Genomic DNA, 25,054 nt, shown 5'->3' with positions numbered 1-25,054 from the left:
GCACATGAATTTTAGAACAGTTTCAATAAGTTTGACTGTATAAATATTGGGTATCTATATAATCCCCCAATCAGTAAATAATAGAAAATATACAAAGCCTTTTTGTTTAGTAACTTCTTTACCTTATTTAAAACAGAAATAGTTTTAGAGATTTTAACTTCTAAAATAAATTTATTAGTAAAACCTTTTTTTGTTTTATTTCAGAGTCACCAAGCCAGACTCGCCACGCTCTACCTCCCGCTGTTTGGCCTTCTTCAGGAAAACGTCTACAGGCTTGACATCAAGGACTCGGCTCCCCTCAGCAACCACAATGTAAGCCTGCCACCTGGTGGTGGGAATCCAAATTGCAGATGATCTTTCTCACTCTTTGGTGGTGGTTGTGTTTTTTTTTGGTTTTTGTTTTCCTTGTCAGAACATGAGGGAAGACTCCCTTGTTCCAAACTCCATGGTGACTCCCCAAAAACCTGGAAGCTACATAGAAAACGCGCTCCACAAAGATGTGTTTGGGGTCATTTCTGGGACAGGTGACCGACTCCTCGCTGCGTTGCTTCAAACGATTCTCCAGCTAAAACATCACTGACAGCGCTAATATATCCTCTTTTCCTTCATTAGCCTCTCCTCACAGCTCCACTCCTAACGTGAGCTCGGTTCACCACGCAGACTCCAGAGGCTCTCTGGCCTCCACCGACTCTGCAAACAGCCTTCTGGACAAGAGCAATGACAAGACCAACTCTTTGGAGAAGGTGCGTCTAGTTTAAGCTCTTATCTATTATTCAAGGCGTCACATGTTTGGCATTTGAAAAGCCTACTCCAATATGTCAATTACTCTCCAATGGCAACAGTTACTCACCATAAAGGATGCTAAAAAGGACCAGAAATTAAAATTTGTTCAAGAAGCAATCAACTTTTTTGACCTTTACATCATGTTATATTATTACTCCCCTTTATGAAAGAAAATCAAAATAGCTTCTGTGTTCCCAGAAAAGAAAAGAGAAACAGATACGAGTATACTTAAAAAAAAGTATTTTTACTTATTTAAACTTTTCACATTTTGTCAAGTTGAGTCTACAAATTTCAATGTATTCGATTACATTTATAATATAAAGGAGGGCATAACTTGAGAGACGGAAGGAAAAATGTTGTTTTCCAACTCTTTTTTTTTCTTTTTTCATCTAAAGCTCTAAAATCTGGGAAGTACATTTGTGTTTTCCACCCCTTTACTCTGATAAAGAGTAAAGGGGTGGAAAAATCAACCCTTTATCCTTTATCAGAGTAAAAGGTAAAGGGTTTCAGGTTAACTGAGCGCTATTATAAATAGACACCACTTGTGTGTAAAGTCACCTAATCATAAATCCTGTTCTGTGATTCTGCAAAACACTTTATGCTTGTTTCTCACATATAATCCTAATATTTATGATTGTAATGTGACAAAATCTACAAAATAATTAAGAGTATTTTTACTAGTAAGCATCTGTGCACTGCGTCCTACAGTGTGGGGTAGTCTGTTTAGTTTAATGTGTTAAAGTTACCCAAACAATGTGTTTTGACTCATTTCTTTCATTTCTACATTATTGCCACCCCTTCCTTAAAGAGGTCACACAGGCACTCTTTGACCTCCCAACTCCAACACATTGAGAGATTTCCCAGAAGGCACTCTGTCAATGTGCCCCCCCTTCCCCTGGACCCAGAGGAGTGTGCTCCGCCTCTGAACCGTACTACCAAGCGGGTCACTATGGACTTCTCTCTGCTCACTGTGCCTCTGCCTGACCTGCTGCTGGACAGAGACTCTGAGATTCAGAAAGCAGCTGCAGACTCTGGACCGGACGGAGGACATGGGGAAAACGGACCAGTACAAGTACTCAGTGTGACTTTGGGTGGCTCTCCATCGGCTCATCATAAACCCTTTATTTGAAGTGTTTCCACTTCTTTGCTGTTGTAGCATCAACTGAGTGGACTTCTCTGACTCTTGTTTGGGGTTTTCTTTTGAGTGCTCTGCTTGGGCTTTTTGCCTCTACTTTGCCAACTTATACTAATATTGATTCTCTTGCTGTTTACATCAGAGCCAGTGTGTGTCAGCAGTGGGCAGTACCGTGCTGCGCTGCGACAAACTGGACCGGGACGAGATCGGAAACCTGCTCATGTGCTTTCTGCACATCCTCAAGAGCATGTCAGAAGGTAGGGCTGCAGGTTGGACTTGGATTACTCAGTGCCTTGAACTTGTTCATTTTTATTATATTCAAACCACAAACTACAGTGTATTTTATGTAATAGATCAAGCAATTCACTTCTGCAAAATACCTTAGAGTAAAAATAAATGGAAAAAAATAAGTTTTCAACTTAGCCTCTAGAGAACAAAAAAATTTCATTGCCATTTTTAGGTTCTTAAATAAATAAAAACATAAAACGTCTGCAAAGTAAGGGGGATACATTTTCTTATTTGACAATGATGTTAATGGAAAGATGGATTTTAACAAGTATTACTGGTAATGTTGGTGTCATTTGTTGGTGGAAATTCAATGCAATTATTTCTTGAATAAAAAAGCCAAAAACTAGAGTTGTTGCTTTATATGTATATTTTTGAAAATTGATTTTAGCCGGGCTGCACAGTGGCGCAGTTGGTAGAGCTGTTGCCTTGCAGCAAGAAGGTCCTGGGTTCTCTCCAGGTACTCCGGCTTCCTCCCAAAGTCCAAAAAACATGACTGTTAGGTAAATTGGACTCTCTAAATTCTCCCTAGGTGTGAGTGTGTGTGGAGTGTGTGTGTCCTGTCTGTCTCTGTGTTGCCCTGCGACAGACTGGCGACCTGTCTAGGGTGAACCCGCCTCTCGCCCGGAACGTTAGCTGGAAATAGACACCAGCACCTCCTGACCCCACTAGGGACAAGGGTGTTAGAAAATGGATGGATGGTTGGATGTGAAAACATCCAAAAAGCAGGTTGCAGACCGCTGGGTTAACCCAGACAATTATATTATAACATTTGAGAATGTTGTAACTCGCTGTCTGTTAAATTCAGACTTTTACAAAATTACAATGCTTAAACAAGTTGGGGCAGATCTAGCTAATGATTACATTGAAATATGTTATTTTTAGGTGTCAAAATGAGAACGAGTTCAAGAGGTTCCAACACTTTGCAAGCCTCTGTATTAAACAGCATGTTTTATGCAGCATATTAATGCTTTCTTGCTGTTTTATTTTTCCTTTCCTCCACCTGTAGAAGCCCTGTTTGCATATTGGAACAAAGCAACTCCATCAGAGTTAATGGACTTCTTTACTCTAATAGAGTAAGTACTAGCATTGACTGCCTCAATGGGGAGGCGGTGAAAAGAAACTCTATATAACGATTTCACCGCAATCTGGTTCCAGAGACACAGCATGATGTTCCCTAAAATGTGTTTTCTTTGCTGCTAAGTTATTTATTTGTATTTTTGTCCTGCAGAATCTGCCTCCATCAGTTCAGATACATGGGGAAAAGATTCATTGCTAGGTAAAGTCTGTCTGATCACATAGTTTATTGATTTAATTCTTGAAATAAAATAAAATGGTTTTAATCTGTGCAATAACACACACACACACACACACACACACGTCTAACTGCTCAGAAGGTTTTAATCTTCAGTTCTTGGCTTTATCTTTTATCTTTAACACTGCTGCCAAGTTGTTTTGTGAATATGGTTGTGGCCCTTGGCCCCTCCTGCACGGGTAAGAGCTTTATTCCTTCATTCCCTCTGTGCTAGTTTAAGTGCATGATGGTGATTTTCCACACTTTAATATCGGCTGTATTTCGTCCGCTGCTCTTTTTTGTTTTTGCTTGTTTGTTTGTTTCACATGTCAAAACACTCAAATTATAGAGACATCTGTAAACAGATGAGTGATTTCTCCTCTCACCAGTAGCCTAAATGTTATGGTGTCTTCCATTTTTCTCCCAGGAGTCAGGAGGGAGCAGGACTTGTAGCCGCAGACAGGAAGTCTCTGACTCTGCCTGTGTCTCGTAGCAGGGCGGGGATCCTGCATGCTCGTCTGCAGCAGCTGGGAGCTCTGGAGAATGCTCACACCATCAATAACAGTAAGCTTTTAATCAAGCTAAAAAAGCTGGAAGAAATTATATTAAATGTAAAATTTGCTAATTTGTTGGGTTTTTTTTGGAGCCAAGTATAAGAGCGGTGACGGTTCAATATGAACGGGATAATATTATGTTTAAAGGGAAATAGACTTGTTTATTCAATCTGGAAATATTATACTGACCTCTAGTGGTGGACACTTATAAGAACAGTGAATGGCTCTGTACGTTTATGCTAAAACGGAGTAGAAACAAAATATTTTGCTCTGATTCAATACAAAACAAAATGATTTTTACTGTTTAACCAACAGAATAAAAATCATTATTACTAGTTTAAAATGACAATAAGTGGTGTGTTGTCAGTGTACTGCCACACAGAAGCGGACGTAAACAGCCAGTGCCTGCTGGAGGCCAACGTGTCTACAGAGGTCTGCCTGACTGTGCTGGACACACTCAGCACCTTCATCATGGGATTCAAGGTGCACACATAAACCTTTAGCATGTACAAAAAAACTTTTTATTATTGGTTTGTTATCAAACATCTTATACCTTGTTGCGTTTTCAGACTCAGCTGAATTCAGATCTGGGTCACAACCCGCTGATGAAGACGGTGTTCCAGGTGCATCTGTGCTTCCTGCAGATCCCCCAATCAGAGGCTGCCCTCAAGCAGGTCTTCACCTCCCTCAGGACTTTCATTTTTAAGGTGAATAATTTCACCCTCGTTTCGACGCTGATCAGCTTCCCCCTCGTGTAAATCTTCTGAACCCTCCGTGTCTTTCAGTTCCCCTGCACGTTTTTCGACGGTAGGGCCGACATGTGCGCCTCGCTCTGCTATGAAATCCTCAAGTGTTGCAACTCCAAGCTGAGCTTCATCCGCAATGATGCGGCCCACCTTCTGTACTTTCTGATGAAGAGTAACTTTGACTACACAGGCCGCAAGTCTTTTGTGCGAACCCACCTGCAGGTATGTGATACAGCACCTGGCCAAATCTGTTAGCACGTCTTCAACACATTTGGTCATGTTATAACCACAAAGTTTAATGTGTTTCATTGGGATTTTATGTGCAACACAAAGTAGTGCATACTACCATATGAATATGCATTGATTCAAACCGTTCCATTGTGGCCAGAATGTTCAGGCCACCAGCTGTCCTGCTGGACAATGAACTTCTGCCTCAGTCTCCAGTCTTTTGCAGTGTTTATTTATTTTTTCCAATGTTATCCTGTATTTTGTTCACTCATCTTTGGATCATTTCTGACCAGTTTCCTTGTTTCTGCTGAAGAAAAATAATCTAAAATGCATTTTGTAACTGAATACACAGTTTTATTTATGGGTATCGGATTTAAAGGATCCAAAAACATATTACTGAAGAGATTTTTTACTTTGCGTTATGAATCACAAATCATGTCCTTTTCATTTCCAGTTCACAAAGATGTGCTACTTTGTGTTAGTCAATCGCATAATCTCTATAAAAAGTTAAAGTTAATGGTTGTGATTATCATAAAATGTGAAAAGGTTCAATCTTTTCTGGTTATTACAGTGAGTCTGGATATTTTTCTGTACTTTCCGAAAAGTCATCAGTGTGAGGCTGAATTTGACCAATCGCTGTTCCATTAGGTGGTGATAGCTGTTAGCCAGTTGATAGCTGATGTCATTGGGATTGGGAGTACACGTTTCCAGCAGTCTCTCTCCATCGTCAATAATTGTGCCAACGGTGACAAGAGCATCAAGGTGAGTGAAGAACACAGATAAAACTGTTCAACAAGGAATCCTTCTCATTGTTTAACTTTGGTACAGGAGCAGTAGAAAGAAAGTTCACCTTCTTTCTGTTCTTATTTTTTAAAGTTTGGGTGTTTAAGAAGCCAATAATTCCAACCACAGCAGCAAATATCTAACAAAATGGCTGAAAAAGAAACATGTTAAAGTATACCTTCTAACCAAAGCTGCTTACTTTCTGTTCTGTCATAAATACAAATAACCTATTGGATATTTTAAGTATACAAAACATCCAAAAGTCATCATTCACACAGAGTTTCATTGGTTTTTTTGGGATTAGCATTAACATTTTAAGACTTGTTTACATGCTTCATGCAATCATAAACATTTGTACATGTGCTGCTGGCAGCACACAGCATTCCCATCAGATGTGAAGGACCTGACCAAGCGCATCAGGACGGTGCTGATGGCCACCGAGCAGATGAAGGAGCACGAGAACGACCCGGAGATGTTGGTGGACCTCCAGTACAGCCTGGCCAAGTCCTACACCAGCACACCGGAGCTACGGAAGACCTGGCTGGACAGCATGGCTCGCATCCACAACAAGAACGGAGATCTTTCCGAGGTACGGAGGGCTGAATGTGCCACGTGTAGGACTCACACACCCTCGTGGGTTTCTGCTGTTTTTGCTTGTTTGTCTCTGTAATGCTTCAGAGAATCAGACCAAAATAACACAAGGAAATACAAAATGCAGTTCTAATGAGCAAAAAAGCTTTTTCAGGCTATCATGATTCTATGTGAAAAAGTAAATAACTAATAATAATTAAAACCCTCTAACATGTGGCCCCGCTTTTAAGTGGAAACATCTGCTGGAAATGAATGTTATGCAGTGATTCTGTAGGTCATCTTAAACTGAGGTCAGATTCCCTCACAGTTTTATTCATGTTTTAACAAAAAAAGGGAAAATTATTATTTTTAATTAGGCCATGTTGGTCTGAATAGTTTTTTTTCTTATTTATTGAAATCATAACATGAAAACTGCACTTTATATTTACTCAGGTTGTTGTTTTTGTCTTATTTTGAACTTCATTTCATCACCTGAAAGATTCAAGTTTGTCAATAAAGTAAAGCAGAAAAAAAAATCTATAAAGGGTCTCGTCTCTCTCTCTCTCGCCTGCAGGCAGCTATGTGCTACATTCATGTTGCTGCTTTGGTTGCAGAGTATCTGTGGAGAAAAGGTGAGTGTCAGAAGTAGGGGTGGAACTTTTCTAGCGTTGGTTATCTTTCGTTCATGTGAATAATAACCCTTTGAACCATTTTTACTGCATTTATTATCCTCATTATGGAGGCCATAACATGAGTCACCAGTAAATGTTTTCACAGGAGAAAAATCTTCCCCCATAGTTTGATTAATAAAATATTGTATTCCAGGAAAATAGCTTTCTTTCTTGTGTATAAAAAAAATCACTTTCTTATTACTGGATAAGAAAGTGACAAACTAATGTTACGTAACATTAGTTTTTCAGTTATTAAAAAAAAAGCATGTCAAGAAGTAACATGAGGTATGTTTCTAACTTGCACACATCTAATAATTCATTTCCCTTTGGGATAAATAAGGGATTTTTAAAAACTGAATTTGCAGTGGAACTCGTCGTCATTTGCTGTGTGGACACTCGTCCAAGGGTCACCTTCTGCTTCCTGTGTAAAAATGTCTCCAACAAGTCATTTTCCAGATAACATCTTTTCCTAAGTGTCTTTTATGCCTCCTGTGCAAGACTTTGAAGATGATCTGTGATGTAATCGGGCAGGTGTTTATGAATATCACCAGCTGAGTGCAGGCTCACAGTGCGGAGGGGTGTAGTTATGTCAAACTGACATTTCTGGCTTTTTCTATTGAGCCCCTGAAATGTTATTAGTTAAAAAATGTCTACATATATATAAAGTAAGGTGTAACTATGAAGTAAAAGGAAAATTACATAATTTGAAATATTTTTGACAAATTGAAATCTGGTTTTAGCCTCCTTTTCTTTAGTACATATACTCTTTGGTATCAACCTCAATTTCAAATAACAATCAGTGTTAGTACAGCTATTGTGAGAAGGCAATTCACCTCATTTTGCTGTAATTTTTGCTCCATGATATTTTTATCATCATAGATCAGCTAAATCAGTAAATACCATCACAGTAAAATAACTGAATATCTTTACACGTCTTAGAGTATTTTAGATAAACATTTATCCTTATCCTCTCCACTCTGGATATTTTTTTCTCTCTTTGACAAACATGTCTGGTGGTGATGACAAGAAAATTATACATAACAGGAATATTCACCACCAAAGAAGAAAATTTTGCCACATTTTCAGCAGAAACCAAGTCATTTTTCATCCTTATTAGTGCACACATCAGACGTGTGCATCTATGATGTTGACTGTTAGATTATTTTTTTTCCCCCAAATATTTGACAGTCTATTTGAATTAACCAAAACTGAGGTTTTTAAAATATTTTTCTTCCTCACACAATCTGCTAACTGTTCACATCAGTTTATGTGTAAATATGTCCTATTTCTTAGTTGCTTCTTAACTTGTTTTGACCAAATTAATCTAAAGACTCAATCAGATTTCACATTTTATTTTCAACACAACAGCAGAAGTAAAGCTTCATGCATGTAAGACTCCTGCTGGTGAGTGTGTGACATACATCTGGGTTCTTTCTGTATTTCAGGTATGTTTAGGCAAGGCTGCTCAGCGTTCAGGGTCATCACTCCCAACATTGACGAGGAGGCGGCCATGATGGAGGACGTAGGGATGCAGGATGTTCACTTCAGTGAGGTCAGACCTCATGTCTCTCCTGTATGGTTTGTTTGTTGCTGTTTTGTGTGCCAGTAGAGATGCAGTGATCAAAGTTTTTTGAGATTCTATGTCCTCTAAGGTAAAACCCCCAGACTTAAATTGATTATATAAATAAACTGACTTAAGGGTGATCTTGTTCAGGAAGTCCTGTTGGAGCTGCTGGAGGAGTGTGCTGATGGCCTGTGGAAGGCTGAGCGCTATGAACTCATTGCTGATGTCTACAGGCTCATCATCCCCATCTATGAGGAGCGCAGGGACTTTGAGGTAGCGTGAATACTGCACACACTCTGGCGTTACAACTCAACTCTTAATTTTGATGGTTTTACTCAAAGACTGATAGACGGAATAGGTAGACGGTAGAGAAGATACTGAGAAGATGGGAATTGGATGGTTTCTCAAAACATGCTCACGTGGCAACAACAAAAGTTGCCAAGCAGTAACCATAATAAGACAACAGAGTGGCCTAGCCAGTGTCCACACCTCTTACGGAAAATCTCTAGGAACCTTAGAGCATTTAAGAGTAGAAACCCTAACCTTGAGTCGCCATTAGATTTAATGTTAAAGCTGGAAAACTGACTTATTACTTTTCATTTGGACATTCTGCAGTAGCCCAGGTTGTTGGGAAAAAATTAGCTCTTGACACAAAGCAAATGACTAGCCATTTTAATTCCTCTCTCTACAATTTTTAAGTCAATTTTCTTTGGTCAAGCCCTTCCAGACTAAAATAAAACTACTACCAAGTCATTTGTCACATAATTCCATTTTTTTTTTTTACCGTTTCTGTGGTTCTTGGTGGTGTTTTGTGACCATTTCTAAAACATTTCTATACACCTGGAACAGAAACTGACTCACCTCTATGACACGCTCCACCGTGCCTACACCAAGGTGATGGAGGTGATGCACAGCGGGAAGAGACTGCTGGGCACTTACTTCAGAGTGGCCTTCTTTGGACAGGTGAGGTTGGTGAGGATTTCATTACATCTTCTTGGGATCATTAATCTTTATAAATAAAATTTCTTCCCTTTTTTTTCACTTGCTATCCAAGGCTGCGGTAAGTTTATAGGGGTGTTGTATGTATGTTATGTGTCTTTAATGATTAATTTTTTTATATAGTTTTGGGCTTTGTGTGTTTGTTCATGTAGTTAGTTAGTTCGCATCCATATAGTTTTGATGTTGGACTTACATTTTTAGTTCATGACTTCTATGCATTATATTTCCGTTTGTCTATTTTTACCTAATCTTATGTTTGCTTAAAATGAATTCCACTCAAAAATGGGACCCCATGTGTCAGCGAGGTCATCTACATGAAAACGGACAAAACAGTATAAAACCAGTTTCTTGCTTGCACTTCAGGGCTTCTTTGAGGATGAGGATGGAAAGGAGTACATCTACAAGGAGCCGAAGTTCACCCCCCTCTCTGAAATTTCCCAGCGGCTCCTGAAGCTCTACTCTGACAAGTTCGGCCCAGAGAATGTCAAGATCATTCAGGACTCTGGCAAGGTGGAGTCCTGAGTATCTGTATCTGACCACGTGCCGCACACTGAAGGAAATGCATTTTGTTTTGGTAAACCTTAGTAAATATGGAGGCTAAATTCATAGAAAAATTGTTGGAAAGTAGTGGAAAATAGGTCAAAACTAAGCAAATCTGCTCATTAACAAACTGATTTTATTATGTTAATCAAACAAACATGCATTTATTACACTGCTATCTGACTTTCTAGAAGCCTTGGAATAAGGAAAGTAAGACATAAGTATGCAGGTCACCTTTCAACACAAGCTAATAAATTTATATATAATGAGCTCCTTCAGGGTGCTGGACATGATAAGCTAGCAAACATTTAATTGATTGTTTAAATGTGCTACTGATGTTGCCACTTTGCTAATTGGACCTGTGTAGATTTGGATTTTTTTATTATTGACTTTTTAGTGTATGAAACCAAAGTTTCACCTCTTTTTTCTTGTTTCATATTGAACCTTTTTGAGGTACAAAATGTGTAAAGTTTATATCAACCTATCTGAAAACCAACAATTTCAAGTGATTTTTTTTTTATTTGTAATTTACTCATGATTTACTTTATTCAAATGTGTTTGTGTGACTTGTAGAGTACAGAATGATTTGACAGTGTAGGTGGGTTTTCTTTTACGAAGAAAAACACTCTAAACCTCTTTTCTACTGTTGTACCTGCAGGTTAACCCTAAAGACTTGGACTCCAAGTACGCCTACATCCAGGTGACTCACGTAACGCCTCACCTGGACGACAAGGAGCTGGACGATAGAAAGACCGACTTCGAGAAGAGCCACAACATCCGGCGCTTCGTGTTTGAGACGCCGTTCACCGTTTCGGGCAAGAAGCAGGGGGGAGTGGAGGAGCAGTGCAAACGACGCACCATACTAACCAGTAGGTTCTGTGATGATCAGGTTTCTGTTGCTAACGATGATGCAGCACTGACCCAAACCAACCCTGCTTATCACTGCAATTTAGCTAGGAATCAAAAGCCAGGAACATTTCCCTTGTTGCTGCTTGTTGATGCTGATTATGAAGTTTCAGTTTTCTGCCAGCCACTGTGAATTTAATCAGATAGGTGGGGTTTATTACTTTGACCACGTCATCTCAAGGTCCAGGTGTTATCTTGCGGTGTAAATAATCATGTTTACTCTTTATGACCTGGCGAACTTACATTTCAATTCAGTTTAATATCCTGTAGAAATGCTGTAATTCAGGATATATGAGCAATTAATGAGTGAGGCAATTCCAGTACGAGTAATACTCTGCTTTTTCTCACCCGGCCGCCCAGCAACCCACTGTTTCCCCTATGTTAAGAAGCGCATTGCGGTCATGTACCAGCACCAGAGTGACCTGAGCCCCATAGAGGTGGCCATCGACGAGATGAGCGCCAAGGTGGGCGAGCTGCGTCTGCTGTGCTCGGCCTCCGAGGTGGACATGATCCGGCTGCAGCTCAAGCTGCAGGGCAGCATCAGTGTTCAGGTAAGAAAAGGCTTAGTCATCCTGAAAGGCAGAAAAACTGTCAAGACCTCTTGTTTTTTGTTTTTTTTTGTCAGGTCAACGCAGGTCCTCTTGCTTACGCCAGAGCCTTTCTAGATGACAGCAGTGCCAAGAGATATCCAGACAACAAGGTTAAACAGCTGAAGGAAGTCTTCAGGTACTGATTACAGACAAAAACACCTTCCAGTCCCAAATTCTGCCTGTTGTAAAATCAACTTTTTTGAGCTTCATATGGTGTTATGTAATTATTCTCTCATCAAAACCATAACTGGAGTGTTGCCTTGGTTCTGTCATGCATGTTAGAGAAATCTTTTAATCTCCCATGGCAACTGTGCAAAACACCTGGGTGGAAACTGTAGCTCCTCGTCAGGGATTCTGCTATAAAGTGGCCCTATGTGTCTGAAAAACATATAATACAGCTCCTTAAGCTGAATACAGAGCCCTGCTAAAATATTTTGTGATATTGAATATGAATATTACATTGTGATTTTTATCCAGTACATAGATACAAAGTGATACCCCTAAATAAAATCAGACGTTTTTGGTTAAATTCTTACTTTGAAATAAACATTCGTGAATGCACCCTCCCCATGGAGAAACACGGTGGTGGCAGCACCACGCTTTTCTTCAGCAGGGTCAGAAAAGCTGTTCAAATGTGATGGAAAGACGGATGGAGTGAAATATAGAGAACTTTATTTTAGATTTTTATTTCTAAAGAAGAATGTAAAAAAAAAAAAAAATCAAGAATAATTAATTTTTCCACTTTGCAATTTTACATTATTTTCTGTTCTATCATAAAAACCGGTGGCTGTAGCCTATTGGGGATGAATTGTGAACATCACAGGTGGCTTGTCCATATCTCTTCAGGCAGTTTGTGGACGCCTGCGGTCACGCGCTGGGGGTGAATGAGCGGCTGATTAAAGAAGACCAGCAGGAGTATCACGATGAGATGAAGGCCAACTACAGGGACATGACCAGAGAGCTGTCTGACATCATGCACGAACAGGTAGGAACCACCAAATATGGTCATTGACTGGCACATTTTCCACTATTTTTATAGGATTATGTGGTGTTTTGAACTGAATTGTCCTAAAATATCATAACAATTATTTCTAACTCTTCATTCTAGTTCCTGGTGCTTACATCTGCACTCCACACCATTTAAGTTTATTTACTAACCATATCTTTCTTTCTGCTCTCCTTGTGCTGTCCGTGAGCAGATTGGAGGGTAATCCTGTTGTTTGATAAATAGTCGTGCATGCACCAATATGAAACTTTTTAATATATTTATTTCTTCATCCTCAGGTTATAAATTATCTGATAATATTTTTGAATTAAAAGGAAGGCCCCATTTTCAAATTCCAGTTGCTGTGGCTTGTCAGATGTATTTGAAATGAAAACTGGCTACTATGCATTGGTTTCTATAGGTAGACCATTAACATCATCATCATCAATTTGGAACCCAGTTTGAATTTGATTCAAATATAGAAGGTATTTTTGAGCTTAGCTGCCTGAAAAGTTACCACATCCTGGGATGACAGGCATCAGATTGTAAATATTATAATGTTATATAGATTACAGCTTATAGAATTTGATAAGCTCTGGGTTAAATGGGGAAAAAAAACATTGAGGTAAAATGTCCATTACTTGTGTGACTCTGTATTAGTTATATTGTAATTTAAGTTATTTACATGTTATGTGTGCAGCATCCCTCATGTTTGTTTTATTTATTTTTGTGTAGTTTTACGTTTAGTTATGTTACGGAAAGTTTGGCAAAAGATTAGAATTTATTAACATCTCCCATAAGTCATCATGGCATTTTCCACAACAAAGCCAAAAGGTCCAGTTATATCAACTACATGAACACAGTTTCATTGGATATCAGACTACAAATTATATGTAATGAATTTCCATATTAAATTGCTGTCCCATGAGACGGAACTATACGTTAATGATTTTGATTTCAAACAAATCCAGTGTAATGTACTGAAGTGAAGCGTGTTTTTCCTAGATAAACCCGGTGGAGGACGGCACAAGGAGCACCCTGTCCGACTCTATGGGCATCTTTAACGCCATCAGTGGCACACCTAACACCAACTCCCAGGGGTCAACCACCGTCCTCTGAGAAGGTCGCGTCACACCTGACCTCCATCATCAATCAGATTACCTAAGAATGAAATTGGGGCAAATTTACAGACAAATTCGTCTCTTGTTTCCTATGGAGACTTTATGTTACACTTTGACGGATCTTCTTTTGTTGCATTTTGTTTTGTCTGAGGGAAAAGCATAAACTACATGACGTCTGAACAAGCGTGCAACAACTGAACACATGTTGTTTTCCCCTCTTTGGAGCGATTCTTTCCAAGAGAGGGATGACGCATGAAGAACTTCGGGATTTTTCAGTGTACAGACAGCTTTAAAATGCAGAGAGAGAGAAAAAAAAATCTACTGTTGTAAATGTATATCTATTACTGGTCAAATGTTACTCAGTATTTTTGAATAACCTTTTTTTTAAAAAAAGAAAAAAATTCCCAGTAAGATCCAGTTAGAGCAGACGAATTTTGTATTAGAATTTTTTTCCAAAAAAGAAATGAATTTTCTATTTTAGACCAGTGGAGCTGTATATAACCTGTCTGAAGCCAAGTGAATCGCAATATTTTGACCTATTTTATGAAAAGTTTGTGCAATAAGTCATTGCTACCAAGGCTACCTACGGGACAAAAGGACAGCCTTGCCAAAGATGACAGACTAAAACCTAAACCAGGATGATGGCGTGCGAGTTTATATTTAGCCATTTCTTTGTATGTAATCTAGATTTGTTTTATTATCTGTGATCTTAAATTAAATGGAAAACATTTTACACAATGCCTGTAAATATGTTTAAGACTTACAACTAAATAAAACCTGACATAAGACTCTTTTTTTTCCCAAGCTCTCTCTTTTAACCATTAAACCAACAATACCAAGTCGAGCATTCAGAGGAACTGAAAGTTGGAAACCTCACTAGACATTTTGGACTATTTTATTCTCACAGCTCTATGGGAACAGTTTCAATATGGCTACCTTAATTTGGTACTTCACTGCCCCGACATTAGTGTCTGACCTCATTAATACTCTCCTTGGAAAGTGGTGAAAGATTCCCACGTCTTAGAAAAATGGAAGCTGCTGCAAATAGTGGACAAACTCCATATGCATATATTATAGTCTGTGATTATAATGTGAAAAAAAATGAAATGCTTGTTATTTTTTTTGTTGGGTATTATTCTAACATTTATAATTCTGGATATATTTGAGGAGAGAAGCAGAAGGAACTCCCCAGACAGTCCATATGCCTTTGGTGTCTCTAACATTTCCTGCTGTTATGACTAGATAGAAATAATCAGCGTTTTTATTATATCTAATAGCACAAAGATTGCTGCCGTTATCATCTCTCCTGACGTAGACAAATAACCTGCAAAGCAGAATCTGTTTATTGCTCCCGAGCTATTATATATATATATTTTTTTACAGTTGTAAAATCATCCCCAACATAAACACATGGCTCTGATAAAGGTGCTGGGAAACTGGGGAGAGGGGAGATGAAAGAGATGTCCATAGTCCACCATCAGTGGGCGGTCCAGGAGGATGAGTAGAGGTTAGATAGAGCGCAGGTCGGGCTGGGATTCAGTCTGATCTGGACCACTCATCTCTTTTTGTCCATTGTTTTACGGAAAGATCTGATTTAGGAATCCAAACGGGACACAGCCTGCAGCAGCCATGGGAGGTGAGATCAACTCTTTTTTTTGTTTTCTCTTTTTCCATTTTTATTCCTTTTACGGTGAATGCATTCGTCATATGCAATTTAAACTTCTAAGTAAAATGAATTCAACTCTTCTTTTTCTTGCTGTGCTCGATTTCTGTCCTAACTAATCAGATGAAAGATTCCCAGAGTCACTCATGTTGCTCTTTTTCTGCAGATAAAGAGAAGAAGACGGGCAAAAAAAAGAGTGTAAGCTGTGGAAGGTGTCCACTATCCTTCTCTCACGTTGACGGTTTGCCGCCTCGATCTCACTTTACCCATTTTGTTTCGAACAGGTCACTATATTCGGCTACCCGCTCAGCATCTTTTTCATCGTGGTCAACGAGTTCTGCGAGCGCTTCTCCTACTATGGCATGCGAGGTGAGTTCAGTAGAAGGAAAATGCACTTTGTTTACCCAAGTAGCTTCTTCCACTTTTTAAGCATCTCCGTTTGTTGCGCACCTAAATGTGCATCTTCTTTCCTACTGTGGGTACGTTGCAAATAAGGTTTGCTCATGAAAAGACGCAGTGAAGCTTTAACTAGGCGGCAATACGTGAAATATGTAAGAGAAACAAAGCACTCTGAAGGCATCAAAATAAAAAGCACGGCTATAGCTGCACTAGAAAAGTCAGGTATTCGGAGTATTTTGCTAATATACTCCAAAAATGTGAAGTGTAGAGAAAATGATATTCATTAGCGACACGGTTTCCCCAAGTGGTTTTCAGAAATAATTTCATTTACTCTTAGCATGTAAATATATTTCTCTAATTTAAGCATCAATGTGTCTGTTGGTTGTTGTTCTTGGTTAATTGATCGATTTAATGGCTTGACTAGTTTACTGTGTACTTGTTAGAAAAAAAATCTGAAAAAAAAAAATCCTACAAATGAATAAAAAAGCAGATTTCAGTGTTTGCAATATAGCAACTAATTGTTATGATTGAAATGTGATGTAATGAAGTGTCCAGTCAAATCCTACCAGAGTGCCAATTTGTTAACACTGGTCTTTGTTTAATTATACTGGTGGATCCATCATTAGCCACTATACATTAACTGGTAGCTTTGATAGTTATACACCATTTTCTGTGATATTTGAATCCATGCCAGATTTTCTTTTGTGTTAAATGTATGCTAAGTCTAAATAAAGCTGAACTAATCAATAAAGAAAGACTGTTTCTAATCTAAACTCATCTATATCTCCTTTTTAGCTGTACTGGTTTTGTACTTCAAGTACTTCCTGAAGTGGGATGATGATTTTTCCACAACCATCTACCACACCTTTGTGGCTCTCTGCTACCTGAGCCCCATCCTGGGCGCCATCATTGCTGACTCGTGGCTCGGAAAGTTCAAGTGAGTCGCCTGACAGTTCCTGCTTCCTCCTGCGTGCTGCACGTACTGCATGTGTGAAGATCACTTCTGCTCAGTTCTATTCAATTCATTTCAGTCTAGTTCAATAAAATTTAGTTTGTTAAATTAATTTCAATTTCATACTTAAATTCCATTCAGTTCAACCCAGTTTGGTTCAGTCAAATTCAATTAATTTCAATGAATATATATTCCAATCAGTTCTGTTCAGTTCAATAAAGTTGGATTAAATGTATTTCAAATTGGTTCAGTTTAATTCGGTTCATTTAATTTAGTTCAGTAAGATTCAGTTCAGTTCATTTCAGCCTAGTTCAGACAAGCTCCATTAATTGATTTCAGTTAAATTCAATTAATTTTAATTATTTTCTGTTCAATTTAGTTATGTTCAATTAAGTTGAATTCAACTTTATTTTAGTTTAGTTAAATTAATTTAACCTACATTTTAGTTTTTTCCAGTTTATTTAAATATATTTTTAGCTTATTTAAATCTTACTTCAGTTTAGCTCAATTGATTTCAATTCAGTCCAGGTCGGTTACATTAAATGAGTTTAATTCACCTTATTGACATACCCCAAGCTTATAGCAAATGTTACATCAACACAAGCAGATATAACTCATATCTAGTGATTATATAATCTAATTAATCCAATCATAAAGAGAGATTAAAGAGTTTAAGGTTGCCTCAGACAGTGAGCTGTTAATCTGAATCTAGCTGATAGAAAACTGGATCACTGCCTTGTTCTTTTCTCCCCCTCTTTCTGCACAGGACCATTGTTTACCTGTCCATTGTCTACACGGCGGGGCAGGTCATCATGGCCGTAGGTGCAATAAATGACATCACAGATGGAAACAAGGACGGCACCCCCGACAACATGACCTTCCACATGTAAGCCGAAGATCGAAACGCAGTCAAATGCAGAGGTTGCCGTGTGTTTACGGTGTGTATCGGCTGTGTTTCCCCCTCCCAGAGCTCTGTCCATGGTGGGCTTACTGCTCATTGCTCTGGGAACCGGAGGCATCAAACCTTGTGTGGCTGCCTTTGGAGGGGACCAGTTTAACGAAGATCAGGTTAGATTTATAAATAAATAAATCCGTTTTCATACAGCTTAAAATATATTAAAATACAGTGTAAAAATATTCATTTTTACTGCAAAAATATAGTAAATTCTATGTTGAAGTTATTGAATACCAATCAATTCGACAATTTATTGGCATTTATGTTCGGAATCTTGCGTGCAGAACACTCTGCACCACATCTGAACATGCAATCTTTAACGTGAAACATGGTAGTGGTGCCGTCATGCTGTGGGGGATTCACTTCTTCCACAGAGATAGAGAACATTTAGATTTTTTTTTTTATGTGTGAAAATTTAGCAGAAATAATAATAAAAAATCCCTCAATTTGAAAAAAGGTGCTCTGATCAAATCAGTCAATTCATACGCACATCGTGCAATACAGTTAAAGGGAAAGAACACAAGTACTGACCCTTCCCCTTTTGTACAGATGCCTTAATCAGTTATCAGCCACACCTGGTCAGCACTTTTTCTATCTCTGCTTTATCCCCGTTAGTTGTTTATTAACATTACATAACTCATTTACTGGCTTTATTTCAAGTTCAAGGTAAGCGACCAAGATTGCTCAGTGACATAGAGAGGCAAAGGGGAGACACAACATCAGGCAAATTTATCATCATAGACGCCCTAATCCTTCCTGTCGTTGTGTTCGGTTGTCTTAGGATTAGGCTCAATTGTCTTTGATAAAAAAATCAATTCCATATTTAAACATTTTTGCATTCTTGAACGCATTTTCAAACAACTCTAAATAACTTTAAAACCGCCCAAAATTCCTTTCTGCAGTGTAAAACTTAACTGAGACTGATATTTTAGAGCATGTGTAACAGTAACGATTGAATACATCTACAGAAGATTGGCAAATTTAAAATTAGAACTGTTTTATATAGAACCTTTGTAAAGAAAAACCAATATCAGCACATTTTAGAAATGAGTAGTTCTTGTTTGTGTGGTTCTGAGCGTAAAATCTCTTCTCAAACCGTCACGTTCACCAGGAGAAGCAGAGAAGCACCTTCTTCTCCATCTTCTACCTGTCCATCAATGCCGGCAGCCTGCTGTCCACTATCATCACCCCCATCCTCAGAGGCAGGCCCCAATTCTCAGAAACATAACACACTCCTTAAAATACACCAATGAATCACAACCAGAGGTTGACTGCATGTGTGCGTTCTGTGATTTACAGCTCAGAAATGTGGGATTCACACTCAGCAGCAGTGCTACCCTCTGGCCTTCGGGGTCCCTGCTGCTCTCATGGTGGTCTCTCTGAGTAAGATCTTCACTTAAACTTGAGTCATGATAATCAAGCAGGGAATTCAGAAAAAAAACCCAAGACTATAATAATTCAGGTTTTGTTCGTTTCCAGTCGTCTTCATCGTTGGAAGTGGTATGTACAACAAAACGGCACCTTCAGGAAACATCATGGTGAAAGTCTGCAAATGCATCTTTGTGAGTTCCTCCTCAACGACGTCTTCATCCAAGCTTCATTCCAACATTATATTTGCATCTGGTTACATCTGAACGGTCTCTCGTCTGTTTGCAGTTTGCCATCATGAACCGGTTTCACAATCGATCTTCCCAGATCCCGAAGAGGGAACACTGGCTGGACTGGGCCGAGGAGAAATATGACGTAGGAGGAAGACTGTGCAATAATTAATAAATAACAAGCAGCAGAATGGACAGAAATTCATTTTTGTGATCTTCTCTGCTTTGGTGTAGAAACTCCTGATTGCCCAGGTGAAGATGGTGTTGAAGGTTCTGTTCCTTTACATCCCCTTGCCCATGTTCTGGGCTCTCTTTGACCAACAGGTACGTGTCTAAAATCCTAGATTTTTTAGACATAGTTAGAAAGAATATTAGACCGTATTACTGTGCTACTTGCTCATAACAGCTTGTATATTTTGGTTGTAAAACAGCATTAAGCTAATAAGAGTGATAAGTAACGCTCCGTTAGTTTCCACAACAGAACTGTCAATGATTTACAAACAAACGTTTCCAAACTCCTATCTTTCAGCCAGCTGATTGGTAGTGTTTAGCAGCAGATGGTAGATGTTCATTAAAGGAACTTTAAACTGAAGCTGTATCTTTCTAAACCTTGATATACCTTCTAGTTCTAGTTAGTAATTAACCACAATCTAAACAAGAACTGTTTGTCCCACAGGGTTCAAGATGGACACTCCAGGCCACCACGATGGACGGTAACTTTGTAAGTTTTCTTCTTTCTGCTCTTCAACTCCTAATCCCACCCCATGGAAGTGAAGATTGCTAAACAGAGATCATTTTCTCTTCAACAGGGTTTGATGGTAATCCAGCCTGACCAAATGCAGGTAAGACTCTACTGGTGATAACATCGGCCCACTGCGGACATGAACTGATTGAATCAAACTGCAGCCGTTTTATGACCTTCCCTCCCTCCCCACCAGACTGTCAACCCCATCCTGATTCTGATCATGGTCCCCGTCATGGACTTCATAATCTACCCACTCATTTCTAAATGCAAACTAAACTTCACGTGAGGAGTCCTTTGTATAAACTTTTCTACTTCTAAGATCTCGTGAGTCCTGGTTTCAGTGGCTGAATGAATGTGTTCGGTTCTGTTTTCCAGTCCTTTAAGGAAGATCACTGTGGGGATGTTCCTCGCAGGACTTGCGTTTGTGGCTGCTGCCCTGGTTCAGCTACAGATTGATGTAAGTGAAAATGAATGGCAAAATATTTAGCAAAAACGAAGCTCATGAAGGATGGTTTCTCCCTTTTCCAGGCAACCCTCCCTGATTTCCCATCGAGCACTGAGCAGCAAGCTAAGTTCATCAACATGGTTAACCGATCCATAGATATCACTGCTGGAAAGTATGCTTTCCAATTGCAGACTTTACAGGTAGGACTATACAGAGTGGAAAAAAGAAACATTTTGGTTACCACAGTTTGATAAACTCCTTTGTTTTGAAAGATAAATTGCAAATCTGTTTTCTCTCACAGGGGAACGAGGAGTATTATACATATAATTTGCCATTTGACCTGACAATAGATTCTGGTCCCACTGAAACGATCAGATTACCAGGTGGCACTCGCAACACTATTGTCATTGTTGAAGAAGCAGGCAGAATGACAAATATAAAGGTCGGCATAAAAGTCAGATCAAAATCAAAATCAAATCACATGTATTCTTATTTTGAACATTTCCCAGAAACAGCCACATGAATTTTGTTCTCAGAAATGTTTTCTGGTTACAGTTTGGCGATGTTGTTGCAAAGCCGGAGGAGGGAGCTAACGCCATCAGGTCGGTTTTGATTTGTTATTGTGTGGCAGTAAAAGTTGGTCATGCATTTGAGTTTCTATAAAACATCCTACTTTTATTCATGGTAAAAGTTTGCTTTCTCATTAACATGATTATAACTTTTTGATTTTTCCCAAAAATCAAAGAGTTATAATCATAACCCCAAAACCTCACCAAATTTCAACATGGCTGCCACAAGAAAAAACATGGTGTCAGCTACAGTATTTTACTTTTCATCACTCACATAATAATTCCTGTCAATGAGTTGATAAACTACAGGCTTTGCATCTTTTGCTAGTTGAGAGAAGCAGCAAAAACTAGCTAAGAGATTTAACGAGTTTTTGCTAATTTACTTATCTAGTGTTTGCTAAGACAATTAACAAAAACAAAAAGAAGCACTGTTCTCGGTGCTTCTTTCTATTTTTTCTGTTGCTCCTTTTTTGTTGAGCAACAGAAAGAAATAGTTAACCTAGCCTGGTGAGTGTATCTGCAGCGGTAATGGGGAAAGAGGTAGGGCACGCCCTGGACACGTTGCTAGACCATCGCAGCCAGGGCAAATATTTAAGTCTAACTTTGAAATGTAATGGAATCTGTTATCAGATTTAGCCCACAAGAGAAAATTCATACATTGTTGTTCAAGAAATCAACATCTTTGGAAGAGTGAATGTGGGACTCGTAAACTGCTGTATTAATTGTGCTGTGTTTTGCCTTTCAGATTTTTTAATGGTTTTGGCATGACTTTGAACATAACAGTGGGTGAGGAAGGTTTTGGGAACATCGTTAGCAAGAACATGTCCACATACGTTGATGTGCCACAAGGAACGTAAGTTTGATTAATTTGACCGCTTCGTACAATCTCTCTAAAGAAAGTTATTTCCTCTAACTGGTGATTTTGTTGTAACAGGGCAGAATTCGTCATCAAAAATGCTGCTGGAAGTACATGTGCCTTCAAGCGAGAATTTGGCTTTGGCAGTTCTTACACTTTCATCATCCCACCAACCTTCATACTTGAAGAAAATGTAACTTTTAAATCCAACCTGTGCAAATTAATAGCTGTGACATATTGTTTTTGACTGAACTAATTTCTATTTGCTTTGCAGTGTGAAGAGCACATCAAGGAGGTAGAGGACATCAAGGCCAACTCCATCCACATGGCCTGGCAGATTCCTCAGTACTTCCTTATGACATCAGGAGAGGTGGTGTTCTCCGTCACAGGATTGGAGTTCTCATATTCGCAGGTAACAAATGTTCATTTTTAGGAAAATGAGGGGGAAACAAACAGGGAATTCCCAAGAATAAGGCCTTAATACACACATTTCTGCTGTTCAGGCTCCCTCCAACATGAAGGCAGTGCTGCAGGCTGGTTGGCTGTTAACGGTTGCAGTAGGAAACATCATTGTGCTGATTGTTGCAGAGGCTGCCACACTTCCAGATCAGGTGAGCGGAAGATTCCCTGTTCTTCTTACTGACTTGAATCTGACAGAAGGCTGTAAATGAAATTGGTTATACTTGCTTTTCAGCTGAAAGTTTCTAGAGAAACATAACATTAACAATAAGATTCTTTTCACTTAGTTTTTTTTTTGTAAAAAACATGCAAGTTTTGGTGTAGGACATAAAATCCCAGGTTTTGCCACATTTAGTAGGTTGTTCTATGATCTACTGGACCTGTTTTCACACAAACTAAATCAGGACACTGTGTTTCACAGCAGGCCTTAAAATGTCTTAAATTGAAGTATCTTTAATTAAGGTCTTAACATGTCTTCATTTAATCTTTAAAAAATGCAAGTTTACCTTAAATACATTACTCACTGGCCTTAAATTTGGTTGTGGCAGTACTATTTAATTTCATATATTCTATATAGTTTTTTTTTTCACTGGACTTTTCTGTCAGGCTGGACAAAGCTGAAATTTGACTCGAGGCAGGTGAGGCTAGCAATAATTAGCTGCTAATGATAGGCCTTGATGGCTAGTTAGCTAATTTTCTTACGTCCGTCATGGGTAAATGCTAATTTATCGCCAATTAATCGTCTTTTGTGCATTTCTGTCATCATACAGGTCTTAAATTTTATTCATAATGGTGTTTAGGAGGTCTTTAAAAGTCTTAAATTTGAGTTGATGAAACCTTCAGAAACCCTGTATAGCAGCGTTTATGTACATTGGCAACTATGGAAAAACTTAATTCAGTTTTTATTGCATAGTCTCATGCAAAAAACAATTAAAGACAATTAACATTAATTTAAGCGATTTTGCTTCAATAAGAATACATTTATAAACATATCACTTTTTTTCTTGTACCACACTTATTGACTAAATTCAATGAAGAACTCCTGAATCCAAGCATCCTCTTTATAGTAGGAGGTTCAGACTTGTCATCCAAAGTCAGTTTCTCAACTAATCAGTGGAAAACAAATCCATACACATTCATATATTTTCTGAAATGTCAATAAACTCTTGTGTGTCTTTCTTTACCAGTGGGCTGAATACGTTCTGTTCGCTGCCTTGCTGGTGTTGGTGTGCATCATCTTTGCCATCATGGCCTACTTCTACACATACATCGATCCGGTACAGATAGAGGCTGATTTTGCGAACTTGGAGCCTGAAGATGAGAAGAAGAAGAACTTAGAAATGACCAAGAAGGACATGGTTGAGAACCATGACGAGAAAAAGAGGAGGAGCTCCAATGAGGGCAAAATTGTGCAGACCAACTTCTAAATCAAGACCTCCTCTGGCTTCCGGCCTTTACGTATGCGAAACCTTCTGGGTTGTGTTGGTCATGTCTAAAAGTGTCTGTGATGTTTATCACAGAGACAAAAAGATAGAGTGAATGTATGACCAGACTGGGATGGGGGATCTGAAGCTGGTTGAAAACAGTGGATGGACAGTTCTAGTGTAGGATTCTATTGGGACCAGTACCCGGATCCCAGCTTAAAATCTAAAGAGAATATGCTATTTTGAAGATAATGTTTGCTTTGACTGTAATTTCTGACCAGTCTTTTGTGGAATTACCCCAAAAAACATTCCAATATTTGTATTTATTTCCAAATAGTATTGTATGTATTGTAAAAACTATTATGACTCTTCCATATGTGTCATGATGGCGATGAACACCCAAAGCTTCCTAGTTGGCTAAAAATGCTCCATTGTGGTCCAGGAGTATACTGCCCTGTGCAGCGGTTGGTCAACAGAGTCTGTGAGAAAGATGCTAGACAGACACTCTCTGTAATAAAAAAAATAAATCTAATGTGCATTAAAATGAATATTTAGTAAAAATCTGTTGACTGCTGTGGAAATTATTCTAATTTTTTTTCTAGAGAAACCCAGTTTTTAGGTAGTTATCAAACAGTCTTAGGGGTGGACTGAATTAGCCAACTAGCTAAAATAGATTGAATTAAACTAGACATGGAGATGAGTTTCAATTAGATCTGGATGTGTGTAATTGGAGGGGTTTAGCTGGAAGAAGTTGTGAAATGTTAAAATGTTTACATTTTTGAAACTAAGATGAACGAAATCGTGTGCTTTGTTGTTTTAAAATGGTTGATTTAGTGGTGGCACCAGATTTTTAAAAAAATTTTTAGCAGATCTTAGGAGTTTGCCATTTTGTTGTGGGTGCTGCTCCATGAAGTGATCAATGTTCAATGAATTTCTGTTCAACACATTCTGCAAACATCAACAGGGAGCCTACAACATGGATGAACTCTGGGTCATCAATGACTCCATACACCAACAAAACTCAACAATAAGCAACAGAGGGTTCACGAAGGGTTAAAGATACAGATTTCAACTTACAGAAGTCTAAAAATTCAGTGCTGGATGAAATATGGCAACTCAAGATGGTTGTTTATAGTAGATCCATCCTCTTATGTCCTTTGAAACATTTGGCAAATCTGGTGGAGCTCTAAATATAAATAACTCACATGTATACATCTAACTATGCATCCACAGGA

The 25,054-nt window shown here is 38.7% G+C and overlaps 2 protein-coding genes across 12 annotated transcripts in view; both read left to right on the top strand.

The window, feature by feature from the left end:
• The window catches only part of LOC102233002 (dedicator of cytokinesis protein 9-like), a 68,744-nt gene extending 54,202 nt beyond the window's left edge, over positions 1 to 14,542 (top strand). For 4 of the 11 annotated variants that reach the window (XM_023329502.1, XM_023329499.1, XM_023329501.1 and 1 more), the window contains 23 exons: positions 205 to 312; positions 413 to 524; positions 613 to 743; positions 2,061 to 2,175; positions 3,213 to 3,279; positions 3,435 to 3,482; positions 3,925 to 4,061; positions 4,419 to 4,534; positions 4,621 to 4,758; positions 4,837 to 5,019; positions 5,674 to 5,787; positions 6,182 to 6,397; positions 6,953 to 7,010; positions 8,495 to 8,601; positions 8,764 to 8,886; positions 9,463 to 9,576; positions 9,668 to 9,673; positions 9,976 to 10,122; positions 10,811 to 11,021; positions 11,419 to 11,609; positions 11,684 to 11,784; positions 12,495 to 12,633; positions 13,639 to 14,542. In XM_023329502.1, coding sequence (XP_023185270.1) covers positions 205 to 312; positions 413 to 524; positions 613 to 743; positions 2,061 to 2,175; positions 3,213 to 3,279; positions 3,435 to 3,482; positions 3,925 to 4,061; positions 4,419 to 4,534; positions 4,621 to 4,758; positions 4,837 to 5,019; positions 5,674 to 5,787; positions 6,182 to 6,397; positions 6,953 to 7,010; positions 8,495 to 8,601; positions 8,764 to 8,886; positions 9,463 to 9,576; positions 9,668 to 9,673; positions 9,976 to 10,122; positions 10,811 to 11,021; positions 11,419 to 11,609; positions 11,684 to 11,784; positions 12,495 to 12,633; positions 13,639 to 13,752 — 2,796 coding nt within the window. In that variant the 3' untranslated portion in view covers positions 13,753 to 14,542. Of the gene's footprint in view, positions 1 to 204; positions 313 to 412; positions 525 to 612; positions 744 to 1,591; positions 2,176 to 3,212; positions 3,280 to 3,434; positions 3,483 to 3,924; positions 4,062 to 4,418; positions 4,535 to 4,620; positions 4,759 to 4,836; positions 5,020 to 5,673; positions 5,788 to 6,181; positions 6,398 to 6,952; positions 7,011 to 8,494; positions 8,602 to 8,763; positions 8,887 to 9,462; positions 9,577 to 9,667; positions 9,674 to 9,975; positions 10,123 to 10,810; positions 11,022 to 11,418; positions 11,610 to 11,683; positions 11,785 to 12,494; positions 12,634 to 12,847; positions 12,856 to 13,638 lie in introns of those variants that run through there. The other 7 variants (XM_023329509.1, XM_023329503.1, XM_023329510.1 and 4 more) reach the window with 4 other exon arrangements.
• A 657-nt stretch (positions 14,543 to 15,199) lies between these two features.
• Positions 15,200 to 24,382, top strand: LOC102233264 (solute carrier family 15 member 1-like). The gene is made up of 23 exons (XM_005808063.3): positions 15,200 to 15,390; positions 15,584 to 15,615; positions 15,702 to 15,786; positions 16,612 to 16,753; positions 17,535 to 17,654; positions 17,737 to 17,836; positions 18,835 to 18,925; positions 19,023 to 19,106; positions 19,203 to 19,285; positions 19,380 to 19,466; positions 19,556 to 19,645; positions 19,998 to 20,042; positions 20,131 to 20,163; positions 20,260 to 20,348; positions 20,442 to 20,523; positions 20,595 to 20,711; positions 20,813 to 20,953; positions 21,067 to 21,113; positions 21,826 to 21,933; positions 22,015 to 22,129; positions 22,211 to 22,348; positions 22,440 to 22,547; positions 23,583 to 24,382. The coding sequence occupies exons 1-23, from the start codon at positions 15,384 to 15,386 to the stop codon at positions 23,820 to 23,822; spliced, it is 2,184 nt and encodes a 727-aa protein (XP_005808120.2). The 5' UTR covers positions 15,200 to 15,383; the 3' UTR covers positions 23,823 to 24,382.
• The last annotated feature ends 672 nt before the right edge of the window (positions 24,383 to 25,054 follow it).

The sequence above is a fragment of the Xiphophorus maculatus genome, chromosome 24 (genome assembly GCF_002775205.1).
Source record: "Xiphophorus maculatus strain JP 163 A chromosome 24, X_maculatus-5.0-male, whole genome shotgun sequence".
Taxonomy (NCBI): Eukaryota; Metazoa; Chordata; class Actinopteri; order Cyprinodontiformes; family Poeciliidae; genus Xiphophorus; species Xiphophorus maculatus.
The sequence above is the reverse complement of the archived record's forward strand: the minus strand, read 5'-3'. Positions and strand labels throughout refer to the sequence as shown.

Coding starts and splice junctions, on each gene's coding strand:
- LOC102233264 (XM_005808063.3), top strand. Junction 17,837..18,834: donor ACCAGTTTAACGAAGATCAG/GTTAGATTTATA, acceptor CACGTTCACCAG/GAGAAGCAGAGAAGCACCTT. Junction 19,107..19,202: donor TCTCATGGTGGTCTCTCTGA/GTAAGATCTTCA, acceptor GTTCGTTTCCAG/TCGTCTTCATCGTTGGAAGT.